This window comes from Scyliorhinus torazame, chromosome 2 (assembly GCF_047496885.1).
Source record: "Scyliorhinus torazame isolate Kashiwa2021f chromosome 2, sScyTor2.1, whole genome shotgun sequence".
NCBI classification, from domain to species: domain Eukaryota; kingdom Metazoa; phylum Chordata; class Chondrichthyes; order Carcharhiniformes; family Scyliorhinidae; genus Scyliorhinus; species Scyliorhinus torazame.
Window position 1 is genome coordinate 203,181,598 of NC_092708.1, and position 24,966 is coordinate 203,206,563.

The 24,966-nt window shown below is 48.5% G+C and overlaps 1 protein-coding gene across 4 annotated transcripts in view; it reads left to right on the plus strand.

Annotated features, from left to right (window-relative positions):
* pard3bb (par-3 family cell polarity regulator beta b) overlaps window positions 1–24,966 on the plus strand; it is a 1,556,033-nt gene that overhangs the window by 758,187 nt on the left and 772,880 nt on the right. For all 4 annotated transcript variants that reach the window (XM_072482810.1, XM_072482818.1, XM_072482833.1 and 1 more), the window contains one exon: window positions 17,594–17,722. In XM_072482810.1, coding sequence (XP_072338911.1) covers window positions 17,594–17,722 — 129 coding nt within the window. The remainder of the gene's footprint in view (window positions 1–17,593; window positions 17,723–24,966) is intronic.

A 24,966-nucleotide genomic window follows, 5' to 3' on the forward strand; every position in this document is an offset into this window, starting at 1 on the left:
CTCTCCCCCCCCCCTGCACAAACCCCCTCCCTCACCCCACTGGCCCTCTCTCCCCACTGCACAAACCCCCTCCCTCACCCCACTGGCCCTCTCTCCCCACTGCACAAACCCCCTCCCTCACCCCACTGACCCTCTCTCCCCCTGCACAAACCCCCTCCCTCACCCCACTGACCCTCTCTCCCCCAGGACCATGGTTTCACATCTCTTCTGATAAACGATACCTCCAGCAGTGCAGCTCTGCACTAGAGCATTGACCAATATTTGTACTCAAGTTTCTGGAGTGGGGCTTGAATCCAGAGCCACCTGCTAAGAGGCATGTTGATGGTGGATAGGCTGGAAAGCCCACTGAGACACCTCAGGCAGTATGGTAGGGTGGTCATTTTGGTGAGCCACTGGGTGGCTGCAGTTGTCGTGAATTTATTGCCCAACATAATTCAATGTGTCCAGGAGTAGAAAAGAGAAAACAATGAGGGGAAAATACACCCGTCTTTGGCTTCTTTAGCTGATTGATATAGATTTGTCATTTTTGCCATACATAATTGCAATCACAGTGCTTAGGACAAAGTTACCGTGTGGGGAAATTAAACAGGCGTTAGTGCAGCTGTCGGTAGGATAATTGCTTGTTTACGTGATCTCTCAGGAACAAAAGAAGCTCACCATTACAAAATTCCCAGCGGTGCAACATGCCTGCAATGTCTCCCATTTGTTACCCAAATTGTATGGAGCAAGGATAAAGAGCAAAAGAGATGAACACAGTGCCACACCACCGTGAAAGTTTGTAATTGGCACTGTTCTGATTTTGTCCCGCAGTTCCTGTCTGCAACAAAGCTGGTTCCGATTTTGAAAACATTGTTTGTGCTCAAAAGTGATGATTCATTGAATTTTTAAAAAAACCAGTAACTTGGGAGAGTTTTCTTCTTTCGTCTTGCAGGAAAATAAGACCGCTGCATTCACCATCATTTTGTCTTTGTTTTCCCTACATTTGCCCCAGTTTATCATTTGGGGAAACCAGAGGGGAAAAGTGCACCTTTTAAATACATTGCATCGGAAACTAATGTTGGCAAAGTATAAAGCAGCTGAGGTGAATATTCCTATTTATACACAATGACAGCAACTTATTTACATGCATATACACAGGCATATAAACTAAGAGCAGGAATAAGGCATTCAGCCCCTCCTATTCAGCCATTTGATAAGATCATGGCTGATCTGATTGTGGCCTCCATTTTCGTGTCTACCTCCTATGCCCTTAGATTTTTGACCGACAAAGGAGTCAATCTAATTCAGCCTTAAACATATTCAATGACGGAGCTTGCTCTGCTCTCTGAGGGCAAGAATTCCATGGGCAAACCCTCTGGAGAGAAAATAATTCTCCCTATCTCCGTCTTAGTGCCATTAATGGAATGAAAGTACTTCACAGGAGCATAATAAAACAAAATTAGACGCTGAGGCACATAAAGAGATGGCTGAAAGAATGGTCAAAGAGCTAGGTCTTAAGGAACATCTCAAAGAAGGAAAGAGACATAGATGGTGAAACTTAGGAAGGGAAATCCAGATCTTAGGGCCTTGATAACTGAAGGCATAGCCACTAGCAGTGGAAAAGATCAGAATTATATAAGCACAGATATCTCAGAGGAGCTGGAGGAGATTACAGGGATGGAAAGGGAGCGAGGCCATGGAGGGATTTGAAAACAAGGATGAGAATTTTAAAGTCATGCTTTAGTTGACAGAAGGTCAGTGAACGCATAGCTGATAGGTGAATGGTACTTAAAGCAAGTAAGCACGTGGGCAGCAGAGTTTTGGAAGGTCTCAGGTTTATGAAGGGTAGGATATAGAAGGCCTGCCCTGGGGTGCACTGGAATTGTCAAGTCCTGATCAAAAATGCTGAACAAATTAAGGTTTCAGCAGTGGATGAGCTGAGGCAGGGTGAAGTCGGACAATGTTACTGAGGTGGAAATATTCTGTCTTAGTGTTGATGCGGATATGTGTCCAGAGGCTCATCTCTTGATCAAATATGACAAATGTGTTGCAATCAGCCTTGTTTAGTCTTAGATTGCTTTCAGGGAGAGGGACAGATAGCTAGGGAATGGAATATGGAATTGAAATGGTAGACATTGGGTTCAGCCTTCCCAATAGTTAATTGGAGGAAATTTCTGTTCCTTCGGTACTGAATGTTGGATTTGCAGTCCGACAATTTAGCAATAGTGGAGGATTCAAGAGAGGTGGTGGTGACGTACAGCTGGGTGTCATTACCATACACATGAAAATTAACTTTGTGTTTTTGGATGATGTTGCAAGGAAGCAGCATGTAGGTGAAAAATAGGAGGGGGTCAAAGATAGATCCTTGGGTTAGGGGTGTGAGAACAGAAAGCAAAGTCATTGCAAATGATAATCTGGCTACGATTGGATAGATAATTTGGTGCCTAAAGTTTCTGCAACAAAAACCTAACTGTAGCTTCCAAATGATAAGTCTAAACGTTGTCTTGCTCAGTTTATGTTTCTGCATATTCCTAGTTACGTGGCTTTTAGCCACACCTGGAAGAATTGGAGATCTGAATGATGAGGACTGATGAGGAAAGCTTTTGAAACAGATGTGCGGGAAGGCAGCTTTTCGATGTAAAAGTAGAGCAGAAAAGATTGACACGGGCGCTGCTGAGGAAGGGCAAACAGATACAGAATATTTAACGCAGGGGTGTGCAACTATTTGGTGCTGTGTTAAGTAAGTTGGTTCAACATTGACTGCAACTGGATGCAGTGAAACTAGAAACAGGTTTCTGACACAGGAGATGGTCCAACACTGTTTTATTGAACTTCCTGATTGCTGTACATCGTCTGCTGTGAGTTGACACTATTAATCTAACTATAACCTCCTACTGGCTTGACCAGACTAACTCTCTACCTCATGGTAATAGTGCTCACTGGCTTGTGCACTCTTACTATCTCAGTAGCTGTGTCCTGTAGAGAGCGTCTTACTGCCCTTTGTGCTTTATAGTGGTGGTGTCCTGTCTGTTGATTGGCCGTGTGTGTTCATTGGTTATCCTGTGTGTCAATCACTGCCTGTCTGCATCTCATTATATACATGAGTGGATATTATGACATTTGGGTTGCAGGGCCACTTGATCACTTTTGTGATGTCTTGAGGTCTGCACGCACAAATGAATTGTGCTCACAACATTCAATTAGCTATTAAGTACTTAGAAGGCTGTGATGTGTTGAATTTTTAGCATTCAGCATCTATATTTTTCCTCTTTAATAAGGCCATTCCCCAATTTGGATTCTGGTTCAAGGGTATTTTTCTGGTCAGATGTTGCAAAACCATTGTAGTTGTATCAAAACCAACAGACCCCAGCAAGGCCCAAATTGCTCATAAATACTGGACCACAGGCATTTTTCTATTCTTGTCCAGTTGTGATATATATGTATATATTCTATTTTCCCCCTTTTACTTGACCAGTGATTCACAAAGGTCTTGTTGAAATACCACACTTTGAATATAATCACAGACCCATCCTGCCCCGTGTCTCCCGCAGATAGTAATGCCATGCATTAATTTAAAAAAAAAATGTTTTTTATTGGGTTTTTGAACATAGTATGTTTACAATTATGTACACCGAATGAAATATAAAAAAACAAACTGGTGGGATATTGTACACCAGCTCAAAAACAGCAACTCTGTACAGTTGGCAATATTACGTTTATCAAATAAATGGACACAAGTTTGTTTGGGGGTGGGGGGGTAACTGGGGAGGTACATATACATTTGGGTGCCGGAGAAACAATTACAGTAGTTATGTCCAATACAGAGAGGGCAAAACGAGAATGGATCTGGTGTTGGTGTTACTTGCTTCTCCCGGCCGCTTTTCGCTGCTGCTGTTGTTGCGTGTTCACCTGCGCTTTGGCCGTTGGGCCCCACCTTTCTCCCGTATTTTCTTGCTGAGTTTGCTGTCATTTCCCATGCTCTCTTTCTGGCTTCCATTCCACCGCCTGCCCCCCCCCCCCCCCTCTCTGGTTCCCTTCTATTGTTGCCCGTCTCCTCTTTCTTCCCTCTTTCCCCCCCCCCCCCCTTCTGCCCCCCTCTCCCCTCCCCACCCCCCTTCTCTTGTGGTTCAACTTTCTTCTCCCCCTCCCCCCGGGTCTTTCCCTCCATCTCACACCTTGGCTACTTTCCCCTGATTCTTGGCTATTCTTGTGCTTGTTGTCCACAAACAGGTCCAGGAACAGTTGGGTGAATGGCTCCCATGCTCTGTGGAAGCATGCCATGCATTATTAACATGGACATATAATAGAGAGTTTTATATCAAGTGTTTTAAGAAAACAGGTGTTTGCTATCAGATGCACAAATTGCCCAATGTTCTTTTTGTTACAGATTGGGGTGAAATAGCTGTTGATCAATAAATCAGAACAGCATTCTCGTTTACCAAGTTAATTAAAATATTTGGCGGGCGTAACTTTATAACTTACCTAGACTCAGCCTGCTGGCACTTCAGTCAAATCTGTTCCAGTGTCGTAGTCAACAGAAAATGGTGAACAGCGGGGTACTTACAGTATAGATCTTCATGCTTTCCCTTCCTTCTCCAACTGTGCTTCCCCCTCCTCATGTAGCAGCTGCACTCCTGTCCCCACATTGCAAAAATCCTGCATCTGGCCGCCGCTCATTGGACCGCTCCCTGTGAGTTATGGGTTATGGGGAGAAGGCAGGAGAATGGGGTTGAGAAAAATAGCAGCCATGATTGAATGGCGGAGCAGACTCGAAGGGCCGAGTGGCCTAATTCTACTCCTATGTCTTATGGTCTGTGGTCATTCATTGAAGGCCGCTCAAAAACAGGTGATCGGAGTTCCTTCCCCTCTGAATATCTCTGATCCTTGCTCCTCACAGAATATTATCTGCTCTTATTGGGTGTCCTGGAATGGATATAACACAGCGAGGGCTTGATGAGAAGCTCTGATGGATCGGATAATTTGCCCAACCCTGTATGGGACAGACTGGGTGGATCAAAGGATCCCTTTGTGTCTGTCATTATTTGTCATCTCCTTGTTGCTTGATATCCATTTGCTGCTCTCGCTCCCACATTGTCTTGCTGGGAATTGCAAACAAGTTGTTTGAAATTTGATCTGTGGTTTGTAGAGTTAGCTTTTCTCATGGTTCAATTGAGGTGATACAGCAGGCTGGATTTCAGACTTCCCCAGGGAGTTTTAAGAGTCAGTAAAACCCAGCGTGCGGCCATCTCCCCCCCCCCCCCCACACCCCGCGCCCCCCTCCCCACCACCCCCTCCCCACCCCCACCACCCCCCTGCACACCCCCACCAGCTCCTCCCCACCACCACCACCGACCTATCACCCCACAACCAGTAATAAAATGTAAGGGGGTGGTGGAGGCCTCCTCTGGCCTATTGAGACCCTTAAGTGACAAATTAGCTTTAGCATGGGCTGGTGTAGGGTAAAGTGGGGGTTAACGCTTCCCCCTTTATCACCCCACCCACCCACCGGCCTCTAAAACCTGCTCCCCCTGCCCCACCCCTTCCCCCAAACGCTATCACACTCGTTATCAGAGCCTGCCAGCCTGATCCCAGCATAATGCCCACAACCTACCTGTGTCCAGCTCCAGTGACCATCTCCATTGGGGTCTGTCTGCAGTTCCAACAGTGGCCACTCGTCCCACCTGGGGCTGCTGGGACTACAAAGCTATTGGCCTAATGATTGGCTGGCAGTCCTCTGGGGAAAAGCATCTTGTTCCTGGGAGGTGGAAATCCCATTCCAGCCTATTAACGGCCAGTGACACTGTGACAGCTGTTTTTTCTGTGGGTGAGCTTTCCACTGACTTTTTATCTGGGGGGAGCAAGGACCATGGCACCTCATAAAATCCAGCCCATTGTCACTCAGCAAGGGAGAAGGTTCACAGCTCTTGATCTCTGTTGAGGGGCATTTTCTGTAAAGTTTATGGGCGCGATTCTCCACTCCCGCGCCGGTTGGGAGCATCGCCTGTGCCGCCAAAATTTCCCGGGTCGCCGGTCCGACGCCCTCCCGCGATTCTCCCAAGCGACGGGAACGGTCCGGTCGAGTTTCGCGGGCCGCAAGCCAGAGAATCGCCGGAGACACCCAAAATGGCGATTCTCCGGCACCCCCGCAATTCTCAGGCCCGGATGGGCCGAGCGGCCAGGCCAAAACGGCGGATTCCCCCCGGCGCCGTCCACACCTGGTCGCTGCCGCCGTGAGCGGTGCGTGAACGTTGGGGGGGGGGGGGGGGGCGGCCTGCGGGGGGGCGAGGGGGGATCCTGCACCGGGAGTTACCTGAAATGTGGGGTGGCGTCCTCTCTGAAGGAGGACCTCCTTCCTTCCGCGGCCCCGCAAGATCCGTCCGCCATCTTCTTGCGGGGCGGACTTAGAGAGGACGGCAACAACGCATGCGCGGGTTGGCGCCGGCCAACCCGCGCATGCGCGGATGGCGCCCGTTATGCGGCGCCGTCAGTGTCATCTATGTGGCGCCGCCTATACGCGGGCGACAAGGCCTGGCGCGTGTAGATGACGCGGCCCCGATCCTGGCCCATTGTCAGGGCCTGAATCGGTCGGGATCGGGGCCGTTTCGCGCCGTCGTGAACCTCGACGGTGTTCACGACGGCGCGGCCACTTCGGCGCGGGAGTGGAGAATCTCGCCCTATGGATACCACTTGAGAACAGAATTGGTGCTCAGCTGTGGTGCCCTTTGTGGATTAGTCTTATTGCCTATTATACCATTTCCCACTTCCTTTTCAGGATGTTGCTGCTGGTTAATTGTTAGGTGTATGGATTATTCGGCACCAAGCACTTTCTGATACAGGTGCTGGCTATGGTCCAGCAGTAAAGCATTGCCTCTCAATCAAAGGGTTATGAGATTTCAAATCCAGCCCACTCAATGGACTTGAGCACAGAATCTAGGACAATGAATTGCTGAGCAACTACTGCACTGTTGGCGGTGTGTCTTGTTTGCGATGTAAAATCGAGGTATGGCCTTCCGTGAGAAAATCCTGTACACTATTTCAAAGGGCAGGAGAGTTCTCCCTGACATTCTGGACAATATTTACCCCTCATTCAACATCACTAAAGTAGATTATCTAGTCATTATCTCATTGCTACTTTTGGGACCTTGCTGTCCGCAAATTGGCTGCTGTGTATCCTACATTAGGGCAGTAATAGTAACCAGTGATTAATTGACCATGAAGTGCTTTGGATCATCCAAAGTCATGAAAGTCAGCATCTGCTTTTCTCTTTCATACTTTGCTTCAGAAGCAAATTTCGAGCTTAGACACCGAGTGTTGGCCGCTGGGCAAGGACAGAGTGGGGATGGAGAGAGGGTGCATTAATTACCCTCAGATTGCCTTTAATTTGCTCTGAGGAAAGGTCCTTGATCTGAACTGTAAACTCTGTATCTCTCCTCGCAGATGCTGCCAGATCTGCTGAGTATTTCCAGCATCTTCTGTTTCTTATTTCAGATTTTTGCTTTTTCCTTCAAGTGAATGCGCAGTGTTGGAAATCACACTTCTTATTTCCACCATCACCGGCATTTGCCAATGCTGAACTCCTGACCTTAACCTACACCAAGCAGGTAAATGCAAAGCAAAGTCTATGGCGTGCCCCATTGGCCAATTAATGGGGCCTGCTACCTGGGTGGTACCTCATGCCTCCTGGCACTGAGCCAAAAGGACACTGATAGAAGCTTGAGGGCTTGACAATAGAAGTACAAGCCTGGACTGAATTGAAGAACCATAGGGATTATTTATACAGCTGGTCTTGACACATCGTCTGCCTGCTTAATGTTATCCCGTTTTCTACAGTCCATTTTTGCCATTCACACACTGGGTGTTCATTTTTTTATTTTCACACAAAAAGAATTTGAAACCTTCAATTCAAAATCTGTCAGGAATTTTAGTGTGTGGCAAATTTTGAGACTGAGACATCTGGTGCTTGCCATGAAGTGCAAGAAAAGCATTTGACGAAAGAATAGAATCCGGGTCAAATTGGCAGCCTCGGTACTCTCGTCGTCATATTACCAAAATTATACATCTCCCACTGTAGCCCGAAGCTCGCTCAATGTGGTCAGGACTGTCATCACTGTGTCAGCGATGGAAGTAAAATGCGCCATGTGAGATAGAGTTAAAGCTTCTGTCTACTTGGAAGGAGTGACCTACAATTTAATCCTGGCCGAGACGGAGGTTGAGGCGAGGCCCTAGAGGGATATACATTGCTCAGGAAATGAAAGCTATCAGATTTTGTTTCAGCACATCACTCTTGGATCAAAGTGTCCTCCTTGTAATTTAAAAAAAAAGGATAAATGGACACAACACTTGAAGTGCTTTTCAAGAGATACCTTTTGTTGAAGTTGCAGCGTGGCTTGGTTAGGAGTGAGGGATTACTACGGAACGACGATTGGCATTTTTCATAAATGCATTTTTGTGTTGTGGACACCACTGACAAGGCTGGTATTTATTGCTCATTTCCAGTTGCCCTGAGAAGGTGGTGGTGCGTCTTCTCAAATAGTTGTAGTCCACCTGGTGTATCCCTATTCTTTCTTGTGGTTTGATAAAACCACTATGTGGGTTTCCTCCGGGTGCTTTGGTTTCTTCCCACAAGTCACGAAAGACTTGCTGTTAGGTAATTTGGACATTCTGAATTTTCACTCTGTGTAACCGAACGGGCGCTAGAATGTGGCGACTAAGGCTTTTCACAGTAACTTTATTGCAGTGTTAATGTAAGCCTACTTGTGACAATAAAGATTATTATTACTATTACAAAAGGTGGCTTACAAAACCATGGCTAGAATTCTCCTACCGTTCGCTGGCGGCGAGATTCTCTGGTCACCGTCGGCAGCACCCCCGCCTGAGGGTTTCCCGGCGGCATGGGTAGCTCCAGTGAGAATTCCGATTGACAAAGATGAGAGCAGAGAATCCTGCCGCTAGCGAACGGCAGGGCCGCTGAGAAACCGATGGCTGGGAGGCCGGAGATTCCTGCCCCATATCAGTGAATCCTGATAACACCCACCCCAGAATGAATATCCAGGGCAATTTTTCCTGAGTCTCCCGACTCCTGACTCGGGGGCAAACATTCGGCATGCCTATCTGATCTGTCGATGTGGTTTAACTTGAAATAATGTTTAGGATTATTCTGACCAGTTTTTCTGACCATATCTCATAACTGAATCTTCAATATGAAGATGCAGCCAATAAAGGAGGAAGATATTGTCTGGGATAGACTATTAGGTCGGACGTCAACATTTTCTATGGCTGATCAATAAGGGTGTGGGAGGTCAACTGTCAATTGAAGGCACATATATTGGGTGCTTGGTTTCTCAAAGAAGGAAATGAGAGGAAGAATTTGTCAGATCATTCATTCTCTGCTTGGTTAGAAAGTTACTAATGTAGTTTGCTAGTTTCATGTTTCAGTTTTTCCATACACATGAAGTCCCCATTCAACCACCATGAAATGTGGAATATTCGTGAATCATTTTTCTGGGTAATGCATCATCATCAATGAATGTTGGAGAGTGTAGTTGCGGTTGACGATCAGTCATGATCTCGTTGGGTTCAGGAGCAGGTTCAAGGAACTGAATGGTCTACTCCTATTTCTTATATTCACCTACTGCCAAGGGATACGTCAATAAAATTTACCTCAGACAGAAAACAAGCCTCATCTGAATTCTTCCACGTCTGCTTTCCTGTCTAATCCTTTGAATGTTTAGTCATAGCCTGGTGATGCCACTAGAACCTCTGAGTCAGAAAGTTGTGGAAACAAGTTCCATTCAAAAGCAGAGGTACAAAATTAAGGCTGACACTTTTAAGTGCAGTACTAAAGGAGTACTGCACTGTTGAAGGTGCTGTCTTTGACTTCCGGTTGCGGCTATGCGGAGCTAAGCCGCACGATTCGGCAGCTCCCGCGAACACGGACTTTCGGACTCGCTAGAGGAGCCCCAACGGAACTTTTTTTATAGCCAACCCGTGGGGAAGAGAGGAGACAGGTCCCCTACTAACTTGTATGGACCGGACCCGCAGCGAAACGGCCAAAAAAGTGGCATTGGAGCAGTGGGAGAAGAGAGGGAAAATAAGCAAAATGGCAGCAGCCGGGGACAAAGAGGAGATGCAGGAATTCATCAAGCGCTGCTTCGAGGAGCTGCGTTAGGAGATGGTGGCGCCTATGTTGGCAATAATTGAAGGACTTGGGGCAACCCAGAAAGCCCATGAGGTGAGGATCCAGGAGATCCAGGAAAAAGTGAGTGAGAATGAGGACGAGCTCTTGGGCCTGGCGGTGAGAGTGGAGCGGCACGAGGCGCTACACAAGACGTGGGCGGGAAGACTCGAAGACCTGGAGAACAGGTCGAGGAGAAATAATCTGAGGATCCTGGGTCTCCCAGAAGGAGTAGAGGGGGCCGATGCCGCGGCATATGCAGGCACAATGATCGGGGCGCTGATGGGCGCGGAGGCCCCCCCGAGGTTGCTGGAGCTGGAAGGGGCGCACCGGGTGCTGGCGAGGAAGCCCAAGGCAAATGAGCCGCCAAGGGCAATGGTAGTGAGATTTCACCGGTTTACGGACAGAGAGAGGGTCCTGAAATGGGCCAAGAAGTAGCGGAGCAGCAAGTGGGACAATGCAGAGATCAGAATATACCCGGACTGGAGCACGGAGGTCGCTAAGCGGAGAGCGGGTTTCAACAGGGCCAAAGCGGTGCTGCATCGGAAAGGAGTGAAATTTGGAATGTTGCAGCCAGTGCGATTGTGGGTTACACATAATGGCCAACACCACTACTTCGAAGAGGCGTGGACCTTTATACTAACTGAAAAGTTGGACTCTAATTGAGGGTTTGTGAGGGTGGGGGGTGTTTGAGGGTTGAAGTATGATGGTTGTTGTATATAGGGGGTCAACCACGCGCAGGAAATGTTATATGGGTTGGGGGAGAGAGACAAGGCCACGACAGGAGCTGCGCCAGAGGGAGGGGGGGGGGCAGGCTTTGGAAAGCGCGGGGTTCTTTTCCCGCATGCGGGACGAAAGGCGGGAAGGGGAACGAAGGAACGTATACTGATTGGGAGACTCCCACACGGGGGGGGGGGGGGGGTCAAAGGGATGGCGGGGGAAGCCGGGGTCAGCAGGTGTCAGCTGACTTACGGGAGTGATATGGGGGGAACAAAAAATCTAGACAGGGATCTAGGGGGTGGGGGGGGGGCGGAAGGGAGGGGAAAAAGGGTTGCTGCTGCACTGGCCGAAAGGGAATGGGACACAGAAGAGGTGGTCGGGACGGAGGTCCCCCGGCTGGGGACTGGGGGGGGGGGGGGGGTGGTGGTGAGGTGAGAGCCCCTCCAATCCGGCTGATAACGTGGAACGTGAGGGGCCTGAATGGGTCGGTGAAGAGGGCTCGAGTGTTCGCACACTTGAAGGGACTGTAGGCAGACGTGGCTATGCTCCAAGAGACACACCTGAAGGTGGCGAACCAGGTCAGGTTAAGAAGGGGATGGGTAGGACAGGTATTTCACTTGGGACTGGCCGTGAAAAATAGAGGGGTGTCAATTCTGGTGGGAAAGCATGTGTCATTTGAGGCCAAGACTATCGTTGTGGATGATGGAGGGAGATATGTGATGGTGAGTGGTAGGTTGCAAGGGACGTGTGTGGTGTTGGTAAATGTATACGCCCCGAACTGGGATGATGCTGGATTCATGAAGCGCATGTTGGGGCGCATTCCGGACCTGGAGGTAGGAGGACTGATAATGGGAGGGGATTTAATACAGTGCTGGACCCAGCACTGGACGGCTGCAGATCAAGGACTGGAAAGAGGCCGGCGGTGGCCAAGGTGCTCAGGGGGTTTATGGATCAGATGGCGGGAGTGGACCCATGGAGGTTTGCAAGACCGCAGGCCAGGGAATTTTCTTTCTTTTCCCACGTGCACAAGGCCTCTCCCGGATAGATTTATTTGTTCTGGGCAGGGCGCTCATCCAGAGGGTGGAGGGGACGGAGTATTCGGCCATAGCCGTTTCGGACCATGCCCCGCACTGGGTGGAAATGGGGTTGGGAGAGGAGAGGGACCAACGCCCGCTGTGGCGGCTGGACGTGGGACTGCTGGCAGATGAGGTGGTGTGTGGGAAGGTGAGGGGGTGTATCGAAAGGTACTTGGAGGCCAACGACAACGGGGAGGTGCGAGTGGGGGTGGTATGGGAGGCGTTGAAGGCGGTGATCAGGGGAGAGCTAATCTCCATCAGGGCTCATAGGGAGAAGACAGAGGGCATGGAAAGGGAGAGGTTAGTGGGGGAGATTGTGCGAGTGGACAGGAGATACGCAGAGGCCCCGGAGGAAAGATTACTTGGGGAAAGGCGACGGCTCCAGACGGAGTTTGACCTGTTGACCACAGGGAAGGCGCAGGCACAGTGGAGGAAGGCGCAGGGGGCGACCTACGAGTACGGGGGAAAGGCCAGTCGGATGCTGGCGCACCAGCTCCGTAAGAGGATGGCAGCGAGGGGAAATAGGGGGAATCAAAGATGGAAGGGGAGCCACGGTTCAGAGTGCAACAAAAATAAACAAGGTATTCAAGGCCTTCTATGAAGAGCTGTACAGATCCCAGCCCCCAGGGGGGGAAGAGGGGATTAGACGATTCCTAGACCAACTGAGGTTCCCGAGGGTGGAGGAGCAAGAGGCGGCTGGTTTGTGGGCACCAATCGGGTTGAGGAGCTGAGTAAGGGTTTGGGGAGTATGCAGGCGGGGAAGGCCCCGGCGCCGGACGGGTTCCCGGTGGAGTTCTATAGAAAGTATGTGGCCCTGTTGGCCCCGCTACTAGTGAGGACCTATAACGAGGCAAGAGAGGAGGGGACCCTGACCCCGACAATGTCGGAGGCGACAATTTCCTTGATTCTAAAGCGAGACAAGGTCCCACTGCAATGTGGATCGTACAGGCCGATTTCGCTCCTCAATGTGGACGCTAAGTTATTGGCAAAAGTGCTGGCCACGAGGATTGAGGACTGTGTCCCGGAGGTGATTCATGAGGACCAGACGGGATTCGTAAAGGGCAGGCAATTAAATACTAATGTGCGGCAGCTCTTAAACGTGATAATGATGACATCGGAGGAGGGAGAGGCGGAGATAGTGGCAGCTATGGACGCGGAAAAGGCCTTTGACCGAGTAGAGTGGGAGTACCTCTGGGAGGTTTGCGTAGGTTTGGGTTCGGGGGAGGGTTTATTAGCTGGGTTAAGCTCCTTTACAGCGCCCCAGTGGTGAGTGTGGTGACGAACCGGCGGAGGTCGGAGTACTTTCGGCTGTACGGAGGAACGAGGCAGGGGTGCCCCTGTCCCCCCTGTTGTTTGCATTGGCGATCGAACCCTTGGCCATATCACTGAGGGAGTCTAATAAATGGAGGGGGGTGGTCCGCGGGGGAGAAGAGCATCGGGTGTCGCTATATGCGGATGACCTGCTGCTGTACGTGGCGGACACAATGGAGGGGATGGTGGAGGTCATGCAGACTCTGAGGGAGTTTGGGGAGTTCTCGGGCTATAAGCTCAATGTAGGGAAGAGTGAGCTTTTTGTATTACACGCGGGGGACCAAGAAAGAGGGATAGGGGACCTACCGCTGAGGAGGGCGGTGGGGAGTTTTCGGTATCTGGGGATCCAGATAGCCAGGAGTTGGGAGGCCCTACATAAACTGAATCTGACGAGGTTGGTGGACCAAATGGAGGAGGACTTCAAAAGATGGGACGTGTTGCCGCTCTCGCTGGCGGGTAGAGTGCAGTCGGTCAAAATGGTGGTCCTTCCGAGGTTTTTGTTTGTGTTTCAGTGCCTCCCCATCGTGATGACCAAGGGCTTTTTCAAGAGAGTAGGTGGGAGTGTTATGGGGTTTGTGTGGGCGAATAAGACCCCGAGGGTAAGGAGAGGGTTCCTGGAACGCAGTAGGGACCGAGGAGGGTTGGCGCTGCCAAACCTAGGGAGCTACTACTGGGCAGCAAATGTGGCGATGATCCGCAAGTGGGTTATGGAGGGAGAGGGGGCGGCATGGAAGAGGATGGAAATGGCATCCTGTAAAGGAACGAGCTTGGGGGCGTTGGTGACGGCACCGCTGCCGTTCTCGCCATCAAAGTATGCCACAAGCCTGGTGGTGGTGGCAACGTTAAGGATCTGGGGTCAGTGGAGACGGCACAGGGCTGCAGTGGGAGCCTCGGTGTGGTCCCCGATCAGGGGTAACCACCGGTTTGTCCCGGGGAAGATGGACGGGGGGGTGGTTCGAGGGCTGGCATCAGGCGGGGATTAGAAGAATGGGGGACCTGTTAATTGACGGGACATTTGCGAGCCTAGGGGCACTGGAGGAGAAGTTTGAGTTACCCCCGGGAAATGCATTTCGATATATGCAGGTGAGGGCTTTTGTGAGGCGACAGGTCAGGGAATTCCCGTTGCTCCCGGCACAAGAAATTCAAGACAGGGTGATCTCGGGTGTATGGGTCGGGGAGGGCAAGGTCTCGGCAATACACCAGGAGATGAAAGAAGAGGGGGAAGCGCTAGCAGAAGAGTTGAAGGGTAAATGGGAGGATAAGCTGGGGGAGGAGATCGAGGAAGGTTTGTGGGCTGATGCCCTGGGCAGGGTTAATTCCTCCTCCTCATGTGCCAGGCTCAGCCTGATCCAATTTAAGGTGGTTCACAGAGCGCACTTGACGGGGGCGAGGTTCAGTAGGTTCTTTGGGGTAGAGGACAGATGTGGAAGGTGTTCAGGGAGTCCGGCGAACCATGTCCATATGTTTTGGTCATGCCCGGCACTGGAGGGGTTCTGGAGAGGAGTGGCGGGAGCAATATCTCAGGTGGTGAAAGTCCGGGTCAAGCCAAGCTGGGGGCTAGCAATATTCGGAGTAGTGGATGAGCCGGGAGTGCAGGAGGCGAAAGAGGCCGGAATTCTGGCCTTTGCGTCCCTCGTAGCCCGGCGAAGGATCTTGCTATTGTGGAAGGAGGCAAAACCCCTAGCCTGGACACCTGGATAAACGACATGGCTGGGTTCATAAAGCTGGAGAGGATTAAGTTTGCCTTGAGAGGGTCTGCGCAGGGGTTCTACAGGTGGTTGCAACCGTTCCTAGACTACCTCTCGGAGCGTTAGAGGAAGGTCGGTCAGCAGCAGCAGCAACCCTGGCCGGGAGGGGGGAGGGGACGAGGCCGGGGGGGGGGGGGGGGTGGGGGCGGGACGAGAGATTGTTTGAGGAGATGGATGAGCAGGAGATAACGTGGAGGGTGGGGGAAACTGGCAGTGCGGGCGAGAGCCAGTGTATAAAGCTATGTAAATATACCATCTTGCCATGTATATATCTTGCTCAGTGCGATTTTGTGTTATTTTGTTACGGGGGGGTGGTTATTGTTTGTAAGGGGAAAAAATTGTGTTGTTAAAAAACTTTAATAAATATATTTTTTTTAAAAAGAAGGTGCTGTCTTTCAGATTAGTAACAGTAAGTAAAATAAAGTTGCCGTAGTCCCAGATGACCATAGGCTGCATTCTCCTTTGAGAGGGAGAGCACACTGGTGGTGATTTAACCCGAGGATGCCCACACTTTGTGAGGGGCAAGGTTGAGAAGGTGGAACCTTCATGAATAATCTCAACTGGTACAGTAGTTGAACCCGTGCTGTTGGCGTCGCTCGGCATCACAAGCCAGCTGTCCAGCCAACTGAGCCCCCAATTTTATTTTAGATTAGAAGCTAACCTAAGGCCTCTTAGCTCACTCATGTGAACATAAATGATCTTAAGGCACTATTCGAAAGAAGGGTAGGGATTTTATCCTAGTCATTATTTATTCCTCAAACAACACAAAAACAAATTATGTGGTCATTATCTTGTTGGTGTATGTGGGGCTTTGTTGTGTGCAAATTGGCTTGTAAGATTTACTGCCTTACAACAGTGACTTCACCACCAGGTACCATGTCGTTAAGAGATCATTGGCAACCATGGACTTCCATTGGATTGGTCCATAATGATACTGGGCAAAATATCACAGTGGTTTGCCGTTGCTTTCTGTGCTATGGCTGACCAGGAAACTCTCCATTCTTGCCGCCTGCCATCAGGCATGTTGGAAAGATTTACAGGCTGAGAATCAACCTGTTTGGCCAAGTCATGCACACACACCTACTGTAGCCACCAAGTCCCGGAATGGGACTTGAACTTGGAGCTTCTGGCCCAGAGGTAGGGACTTTACCACTGTGCCTTAAGACATCCACAACAGCTGCTAGACCTCAATAATGGGCAGCACGGTAGCATGGTGGATAGCACAATTGCTTCACAGCTCCAGGGTCCCAAGTTCGATTCCGGCTTGGGTCACTGTCTGTGCGGAGTCTGCACATCCTCCCCGTGTGTGCGTGGGTTTCCTCCGGGTGCTCCGGTTTCCTCCCACAGTCCAAAGATGTGCAGGTTAGGTGGATTGGCCGTGATAAATTGCCCTTAGTGTCCAAAATTGTCCTTAGTGTTGGGTGGGGTTACTGGGTTATAGGGATAGGGTGGAGGTGTGGATCTTGGGTAGGGTGCTCTTTCCAAGAGTCGGTGCGGACTCGATGGGCCGAATGGCCTCCTTCTGGCAGCACGGTAGCACAAGTGATTAGCACTGTGGCTTCACAGCGCCAGGGTCCCAGGTTCAATTCCCCGCTGGGGCACTGTCTGTGCGGAGTTTGCACGTTCTCCCCGTGTCCGCGTGGGTTTCCTCCGGGTGCTCCGGTTTCCTCCCACAGTCCAAAGACGTGCAGGTTAGGTGGATTGGCCATAATAAATTACCCGTAGTGTCCATAAGGGTTGGGAGGGGTTATTGGGTTGCGGGGATAAGGTGGAAGTGAGGGATTAATGTGGGTCGGTGCAGACTCGATGGGCCGAATGGCCTCCTTCTGCACTGTATGTTCTATGTCTATGTAATTCTATGTAATGCTTTGTTGAGTGTAAAGCACTTTTAGATGTCCTGAAATCACATGGAAGACACCATATAGATACAAGTCTTTCATTTATTTCTTTAACATTAAATTTCAAATGAATTTTTTTCTGTCTCTGCTTCAAACATAATTAATTCAATTGCCATACAGGCCAAGTATCCTTTATCCAAAGCCCTTGGGGGCAATTCCGTTTTGGGATTTCAGATAATTTTGGTTTCCGAATACTCTATGTCTGCCTGCTTACATTACAATGGCCAAAGCTTATGCTTGCTATAGTCTAAAGTAAATAAAATGACCAGTAAAAGTAAGATAATCACTGAGTAATAAATTCAGGGTACCTGTATTAAGCTACCTGTGGCGCCATCTGCGGTTTTTTACAAGTGAGAGAGTATTTGCAAGGTAAACCGTACAGACAAACAACTGGGCTTCCCGCGCCAAAGGTTGGGTGCAGTGTGGCTCGTGTCATGTCGGCTTGAAATAGAGACTGCCCGCGCTCAAGGCCTGGTGTGGTCAGCGAGGTTTGTGTCAGTTTTCTGTGCTAAAAGTCGATGAGTTTTAAAATAAGTGCGGTTTTTGACTGTGTTCTGTTTTCTGATGAAAAATACTTGGCCTGAAGTTGCTTTTCCTTTTCTTTGGGATGGTTTTTCTTGTGCTTATCTCTACTTCGTTCCATTTGTAGGTGTTATGTTTTATTGTTGATTGTTATTATTCTGACAGGTAAATGGCATTGACATAATGGGGAAGGCTCAGGAAGAGCTGGTCGCAATGCTGCGCAGTACGAAACAAGGAGAAATTGTTGCTCTTGTGGTTGCTCGTCACGATGATGTCTTTGTGCCTCGGGAATTGGTAACGTATATTCAGTTTTGGTTCAAACAGTAGGACGTCTGCGTATATGACATAACTTATGCAAGACATGTGGAGCGAATCTTCACATAAACGTTTGTGGAACTTTGGAACTTTCTTATCCCAAAGAGCTAGGTATATTTAAAATTTTAAAAACTGAGATTAATAGATTTTTGTTAGGTAAGGGTATTAAGGATTATGGGAACAAGGCGGGGTAGATGGAATTAAGATACAGGTCAGCTGTGATTTAATTGAATGATACAACAGACTGGAGGAGCTGAATGGTCTATACCTGTCCCCAGAACTAAACTGTATTGATAGCCCTATGCTGTGTACAGATGTGTGCTATGATGTTTCATGATATTGTGTGTTTCGCAGCTGGTTGCTGGAAAACTCTATTGCCGCCTAGAATCATGGTGTACATGACATAGCGCGTGCCCTATGCCTTCAGCTGCCATGTTCCTGTTATCTCTGTGAATGTTTCGCTTCGACTTGATATTCCGCACTGTAGTCAGCCTGTCCATAATGGATAAAATGGCTATGTAATGTGAAAAATTCCGAATGTTTGATGGAGTTTCAAGAGGTAATTCAATCTCCGGGTTCTGCTGAAATTTTTACATGACTTGAGCTTTGCTCTTGTGATTTATGACATCACCTGCACTGCTGATCAAATGACTGCCTTGCAACCTATTACCAGACATTCTATTACCCACTGCTTATTTCACAATTTTATGTCTTGAATGCATTTTCTGATAAGTTCATTATTAGAAAAGATAGTGTGCTATTGAGAGTTGCCTTATTAACAGCATGTGGACAAAGAGCTAAAAATATAGTGTGCACATGAAAGCACGGTACCTTTTAGATGCATTATCAAGGAATTATCTTTTTCCCTCTCCTCTCTCTTTATCTTTTCTTTTCATCCCCCACTCTCCTTTTTATATGTTTCTTCCTCTTGCTCCTTTATCATCCTTATTGCTGTTGGATGCTGAAGCAGTCCGGCAGGGTTCCTCCTGTTCTGTTTAATCAGTTAACTGTTTGCTGAATCTCTTGTCTTTATTGCTTGTGCAGCATCTACGTTCCTGCTGCTCTCTGTCTTTGGCTTCCCCTTATACAAGCTTCAGGTTCTTCAATTCTGTTTCCAGGTTTGTATGTGGGTGACCTTATTTTGGGCTAAGTCCTGCATGACGAAGGAAGGAAGGAAGCAAAGAATGGATTTCCTACGTTTGTTTGATTTTTAAAAAAATTATTTGCTGCAGAGAGCATTTTAACAAAAAGCCCCTCTGTCTCTCCCATTGCTCTTCATTGTCTGACTCCTTCCTTAAAATTTATTGCAGAGCAATCACTTTTCCTGGCCACATGTTTATTGGGTTCGAAAGCCACGGTATCCATTCTCTTATAAACTTCTGTCGAAATCTAATTTTTTTTTTAACTGAGAAAATTGTTGCAGGCAGATAATCGCGTTTGCTGCCGAACTATTCAAGATTTTTGTTTGAGACAAGAAGGTGAGGTTTAGTGTGGTTGTTATCGATGATGCGAGGTTAAAAGGGAGTGAAGAATACTGACATTTATTGTTGGTGAGAGTGCTGTTTTTTCCGAACACAGCAAGCCACTTGAGCCCAGCTATTTCTTGTGTCCCGACTTCCTACTTGGTCAAGAGCAGAGTGAGACTGAGACCTGACAAATGGCCTGCCAGCACTGTTCATGTTAATTCAACATCCTTGTGTTTGTGAGCCCCCCAAGTTATTGCCTCACTGTACTTCCTTGCATCTCTACGAAAGAGAAATTTAGCCCAGAAGTCTGCTTGTCCCACTCCCTTGGGTGAGGACAGAATATGCGTTGCAGAGAATAAGTCCCGAATAAATGGGCGGAGAGCAAGGGGCACAAGTCATGAAATTTGGAAAGTTTAGAGTTCCGTAGGACTTAATCAAGAATATTTTCTTGTGGCAATTCATTTAATACTGGTTTCAGGAAATATGTGAAAAGCACAGTGGCTTAGTTCTATATTATCCCCTCATTTTTGGATTTTAAAAAAAAATCAAGTTCAGACTTATGGGGCAGATATCTCTCTCCTGCGTTTTGAATAGAATTGAAGTAAGATTAATGAGTCTACACTTGCCTTTGTTAATCTTATCTCCTGATTTGAATAATGAACCACATTGGCCTTTTCCAATCTACTGATACCTCTCTACTACCCATGATTCCTGCGTAATGATTGCCAATGCCTAAGATTGATGTCATGGGATCATGGAATGGCTACAGCACATAAGGAGGCTATTCAGCCCGTGTCAGCTCCCGTTAAGAGCAACTCTGCTTGCCCCACTCGCCATTTCCCCTTTGCAAATTATTTCTCTTCAGCAGTGTATCTAATTCCCTTTTGAGAACCACGGTTGAATCTAATTCTACCACACTCTTGGGCAGTGCATTCCAGTTCCTAACAAATCTCTTCATAAAAAAGGTTTCTTCCTTACGTCGCCATTGCTGCTTTCACCAGTCACCTTAAATGGTGGCTTCTGATTCTCGACTCTTCTGTCCATGGGTCCAATTTCTTCCTTTCTACTCTGTCCAGGCAACTCTTGCGTGTAGCGTATCTGCCTCTGAACAGATAGTTTGATTAAAGATAGTCAGCATGGCTTTGTGAGGACAGGTCCTGCCTCACAAGACTCATTGAATTCCGTGAGGATGTGACGAGACACATTGATGAAGGTCGGGCAGTAGATGTGGTGTATATGGATTTCAGGAAGGCATTTGATAAGGTTCCCCATGATAGGCTCATTCAGAGATCCCTCAAAGTTGCCACCCAGGTTGATAGGGTTGTTAAGAAGGTGTTGGCTTTCATTAACAGGGGGATTGAGTTTAAGAGCCGCGAGGTTTTGTTGCAGCTTTATAAAACTCTAGTTCGACCACACTTGGAATATTGTGTCCAGTTCTGGTCGCCTCATTATAGGAAGGATGTGGATGCTTTGGAGAGGGTACAAAGGAGATTTACCAGGATGTTGCCTGGACTGGAGGGCATGTCTTATGAAGAAAGTTTGAGGAAGCTAGGGCTTTTCTCACTGGAGCGAAGAAGGCAGGGAGGTGAATTGATAGAGGTGTACAAGGTGATGAGAGGCATGGATAGAGTGGATAGCCAAAGCTTTTCCCCAGGGTGGAAATGGCTGTCACGAGGGGACATAATTTTAAGGTGATTGGAGGAAGGTATAGGGGAGATGTCAGAGGTAGGTTCTTTACACAGAGAGTGGTGGGTGTGTGGAATGCACTGCCAGCAGAGGTAGTGGAGTCCGAGTCATTAGGGACATTTAAGCGACTCTTAGACAGGCACATGGACAACAGTAAATTGAAGGGGTGTAGGTTAGGTTGATCTTCGATTAGGATAAATGGTCGGCACAACATCGTGGGCTGAAGGGCCTGCCTGTACTGTGCTGTACTGTTCTGTTCTATGTTCTATGAGCCAGAAGCTCTGGGTTCAGGTCCCACCCCAGGACTTGATGGCCAAGAAAGGTGCGTTCATAACATGGCCAACACCTGCAAAACCCTTCGATAGGTTGACTATCAACCTGCAAAATCTTTCCAACACAGGCCAAAGGCATGTGCTAAGAGCAGGGGTGACTCCTGGTCATCTATGCGTGATGTGGTGTGGCTATAAGCCTCTGATGACAGGCTACTGACACTGTTGCCTGAAAATCCTCGCTGTAGGAATAGATGAAAGTCTGCCTTGAACATCTCTAGGTATGAGAGAGTTGTAACAACAATGGCTCTGTCCAGGCCCCTCATATTTTTAGAACATCTTTATCAAATCCCTTCTCAATCTTCTCTTTTCTCAGGAGAACAGCCCCAGCTCCTCCGATCTATGCACTTAAATAGAAAATAGGAGCAGGGGAGGACGTTCGGCCCTTCAAGCCTGCTCTGTCATTCATTGTGATCATGGCTGATCAGAAGCTGAACATAGCTGAAGTTAAACTTAACTTGACATCCCTGGAATCACTTGTAAACATTCTCTGCGCCTTCTCTAAAACATTCACAGCCCGCCCAAAGTGTAATCCCAAAATTGAACACACTGCTCCAAGTCGAACCTACATATTATAAACATTTGTCATAACCTTCTTGCTTTTGTACTCGGGCTGGATTTTATGTTCCACCATGGCTGGAAAGAAGGTAAATGAACCTGTGAAACAGGGCGTCGTGCCATTAGCAGCATACGCACTGCTGGCCAACGCAGCCCTGGTGTAATTTTACCAGGGGCAAGGCACGTGTTGGGTGTGGCCCCTGCCTACTTAAGGGCCTCATTCCAGCCACCACTCAGATTTAGCGGGTAGCGGGAGTGGTCTGTGCCCAACTTGCATCACATGCTTGTCCCTGCTGTCTGGTGGCCAGTGAAAGGAGATGGGGTGCATGGGTGCCTGTCTTCCAGGTCCTCGGTGCCCAGTAGAGGTCCCTTACAATAGTGTGCCCTCTCCAAATGCTTGGACCTGTCAGCCAGGCCCTGGCAAGACCCTAAGCCCACCTAGAGGTCCAGTTCCTCAGCTGAATGGCTTCTCCTTGGCCTCGCTACAGTATCGACAGTGGCGATTGCTCCTCTAATTGGCCGGCAGTTCTAAGAAATGACACTTCCTCTGACAAAAGGAGGAAATCTCGCCTTGTAGAAATCAAAGACCCATCAACTCAAAACATTAAGGCAAGTGGAGCTGGCTGCAAGCAGAGGCAGCTCGCCCCCAACATTTACTCTGGGGTGAGGACAACTGTAAAATCCAGCTGTGTCTCTTTATAAAGTCCAGGTTTCTTTGTTCCTGCACCCCATTTAATGCCTCTCCTCGTTCTCCTGACCAAAATTTATCACTTCACACTTCTCTGCATTAACTTCAATCTGTTACATAGAATTTGCAGTACAGAAGGTGGCCATTCGACCCATCGAGTCTGCACCGGCCCTTGGAAAGAGCAAAATTACATTTCCACCGATTCCACTAGCCCAAGTCCTCTTGCAGTCTGTCCATTGTTATCCCCCTCACAGTTCACAATACTGCCAAGATCTGTGCTATTGGCAAATTTTGAAATTATGCCCTGCACACCCAAGTCTAGATCATTGATATATTGAAAAGTTTGTGGAAATGGTACCGCCTCCCGGGGAACCCTTCTAACTACCTTACTCCAGTCTGAAAAACAACTGTTCACCATTACTCTTTCTTTCCTGGCTCTCAAGACAACTCTGTATCCATACTGCTACTTTCCCTATTATTCCATGGGCTTCAAGCTTGTTGGCAATCCAAGGGTGGCATGTGACGCAGTGGTTAGCACTGGGACTGCGGCGCTGAGGACCCCGGTTCGAATACCGGCCCTGGGTCACTGTCCGTGTGGAGTTTGCACATTCTCCCCATGTCTGCATGGGTTTCCCCCACAACCCAAAGATGTGCAGGTTAGGTGGATTGACCACGCTAAACTGTCCCTTAATTGGGAAAAAAAAAGTTTGTTGGCAATCTTATTATGTGGGACTTTATCAAATAGTTTTACAAGTTCACGTACACCATCTGTTACCGAATCAGAAAGCTCAGTCAAGTTAGTTGAATTCAATTTGCTTTTAATAGGCCGGTACTGACTGTTCTTGATTAATCTACGCTTTCCAAATGACTGTTAAATTTGTCCAGGGTTATAGTTGCGAAAATCTTTCCCACCATTTAGGTTAAACTTAGTTGCTTGAATTATCCTTCCTCGTCTCCCTCAGCACACCAGATAAATACCATATACTCTTTTTTTTAAAATATTTTATTGAAAGTTTTTGGTCAACCATCACAGTACATTGTGTATCCTTTACACAATAATATAACAGTATAAATAACAATGACCTGTTTTATAAACAAAGAATAAATAATATATAACAAAAACTAAAACTAAAACTAAATGGCAACTGCCTTGTCTCAGATAAACACTCTCCAAAAATATGATTTAACAGTCCAATATACAATTATACATATATATTAACAACCCTGAGAGTCCTTCTGGTTCCCCCCCCCCCCTCCCCCCTGGGCTGCTGCTGCTACCTTCTTCTTTTCCATTCCCTCTATCTTTCTGTAAGGTATTCGACGAACGGTTGCCACCGCCTGGTGAACCCTTGAGCCGATCCCCTTAGGACGAACTTAATCCGTTCCAGCTTTATAAACCCTGCCATGTAATTTATCCAGGTCTCCACCCCCGGGGGCTTGGCTTCCTTCCACATCAACAGTATCCTGCGTCGGGCTACTAGGGACACAAAGGCCAAAACATCGGCCTCTCTCGCCTCCTGTACTCCCGGCTCTTGTGCAACCCCAAATATAGCCAACCCCCAGCTTGGTTCGACCTGGACCTCCACTACTTTCGAAAGCACCTTTGTCACCCCCATCCAGAACCCCTGTAGTGCCGGACATGACCAGAACATGTGGGTGTGATTCGCTGGGCTTCTCGAGCATCTCGCACACCTATCCTCTACCCCCAAAAATTTACTGAGCCGTGCTCCAGTCATATGCGCTCTGTGTAACACCTTAAATTGAATCAGGCTTAGCCTGGCACACGAGGACAATGAGTTTACCCTACTTAGGGCATCCGCCCACAGCCCCTCCTCAATCTCCTCCCCCAGCTCTTCTTCCCATTTCCCTTTCAGCTCATCTACCATAATCTCCCCCTCGTCCCTCATTTCCCTATATATATCTGACACCTTACCGTCCCCCACCCATGTCTTTGAGATCACTCTGTCCTGCACCTCATGCGTCGGGAGCTGCGGGAATTCCCTCACCTGTTGCCTCGCAAAAGCCCTCAGTTGCATATACCGGAATGCATTCCCTTGGGGCAACCCATATTTCTCGGTCAGCGCTCCCAGACTTGCGAACTTCCCATCCACAGACAGATCTTTCAGTTGCGTTACTCCTGCTCTTTGCCATATTCCAAATCCCCCATCCATTCTCCCCGGGGCAAACCTATGGTTATTTCTTATCGGGGACCCCACCAAGGCTCCCGTCTTTCCCCTATGCCGTCTCCACTGTCCCCAAATTTTCAAAGTCGCCACCACCACCGGGCTTGTGGTGTATTTCTTCGGTGAGAACGGCAATGGGGCCGTTGCCATAGCTTGTAGGCTAGTCCCCCTACAGGACGCCCTCTCCAATCTCTTCCACGCCGCTCCCTCCTCTTCCCCCATCCACTTACTCACCATTGAGATATTGGCGGCCCAGTAGTACTCACTTAGGCTCGGTAATGCCAGCCCCCCCCCCCCCCCCTATCCCTACTAC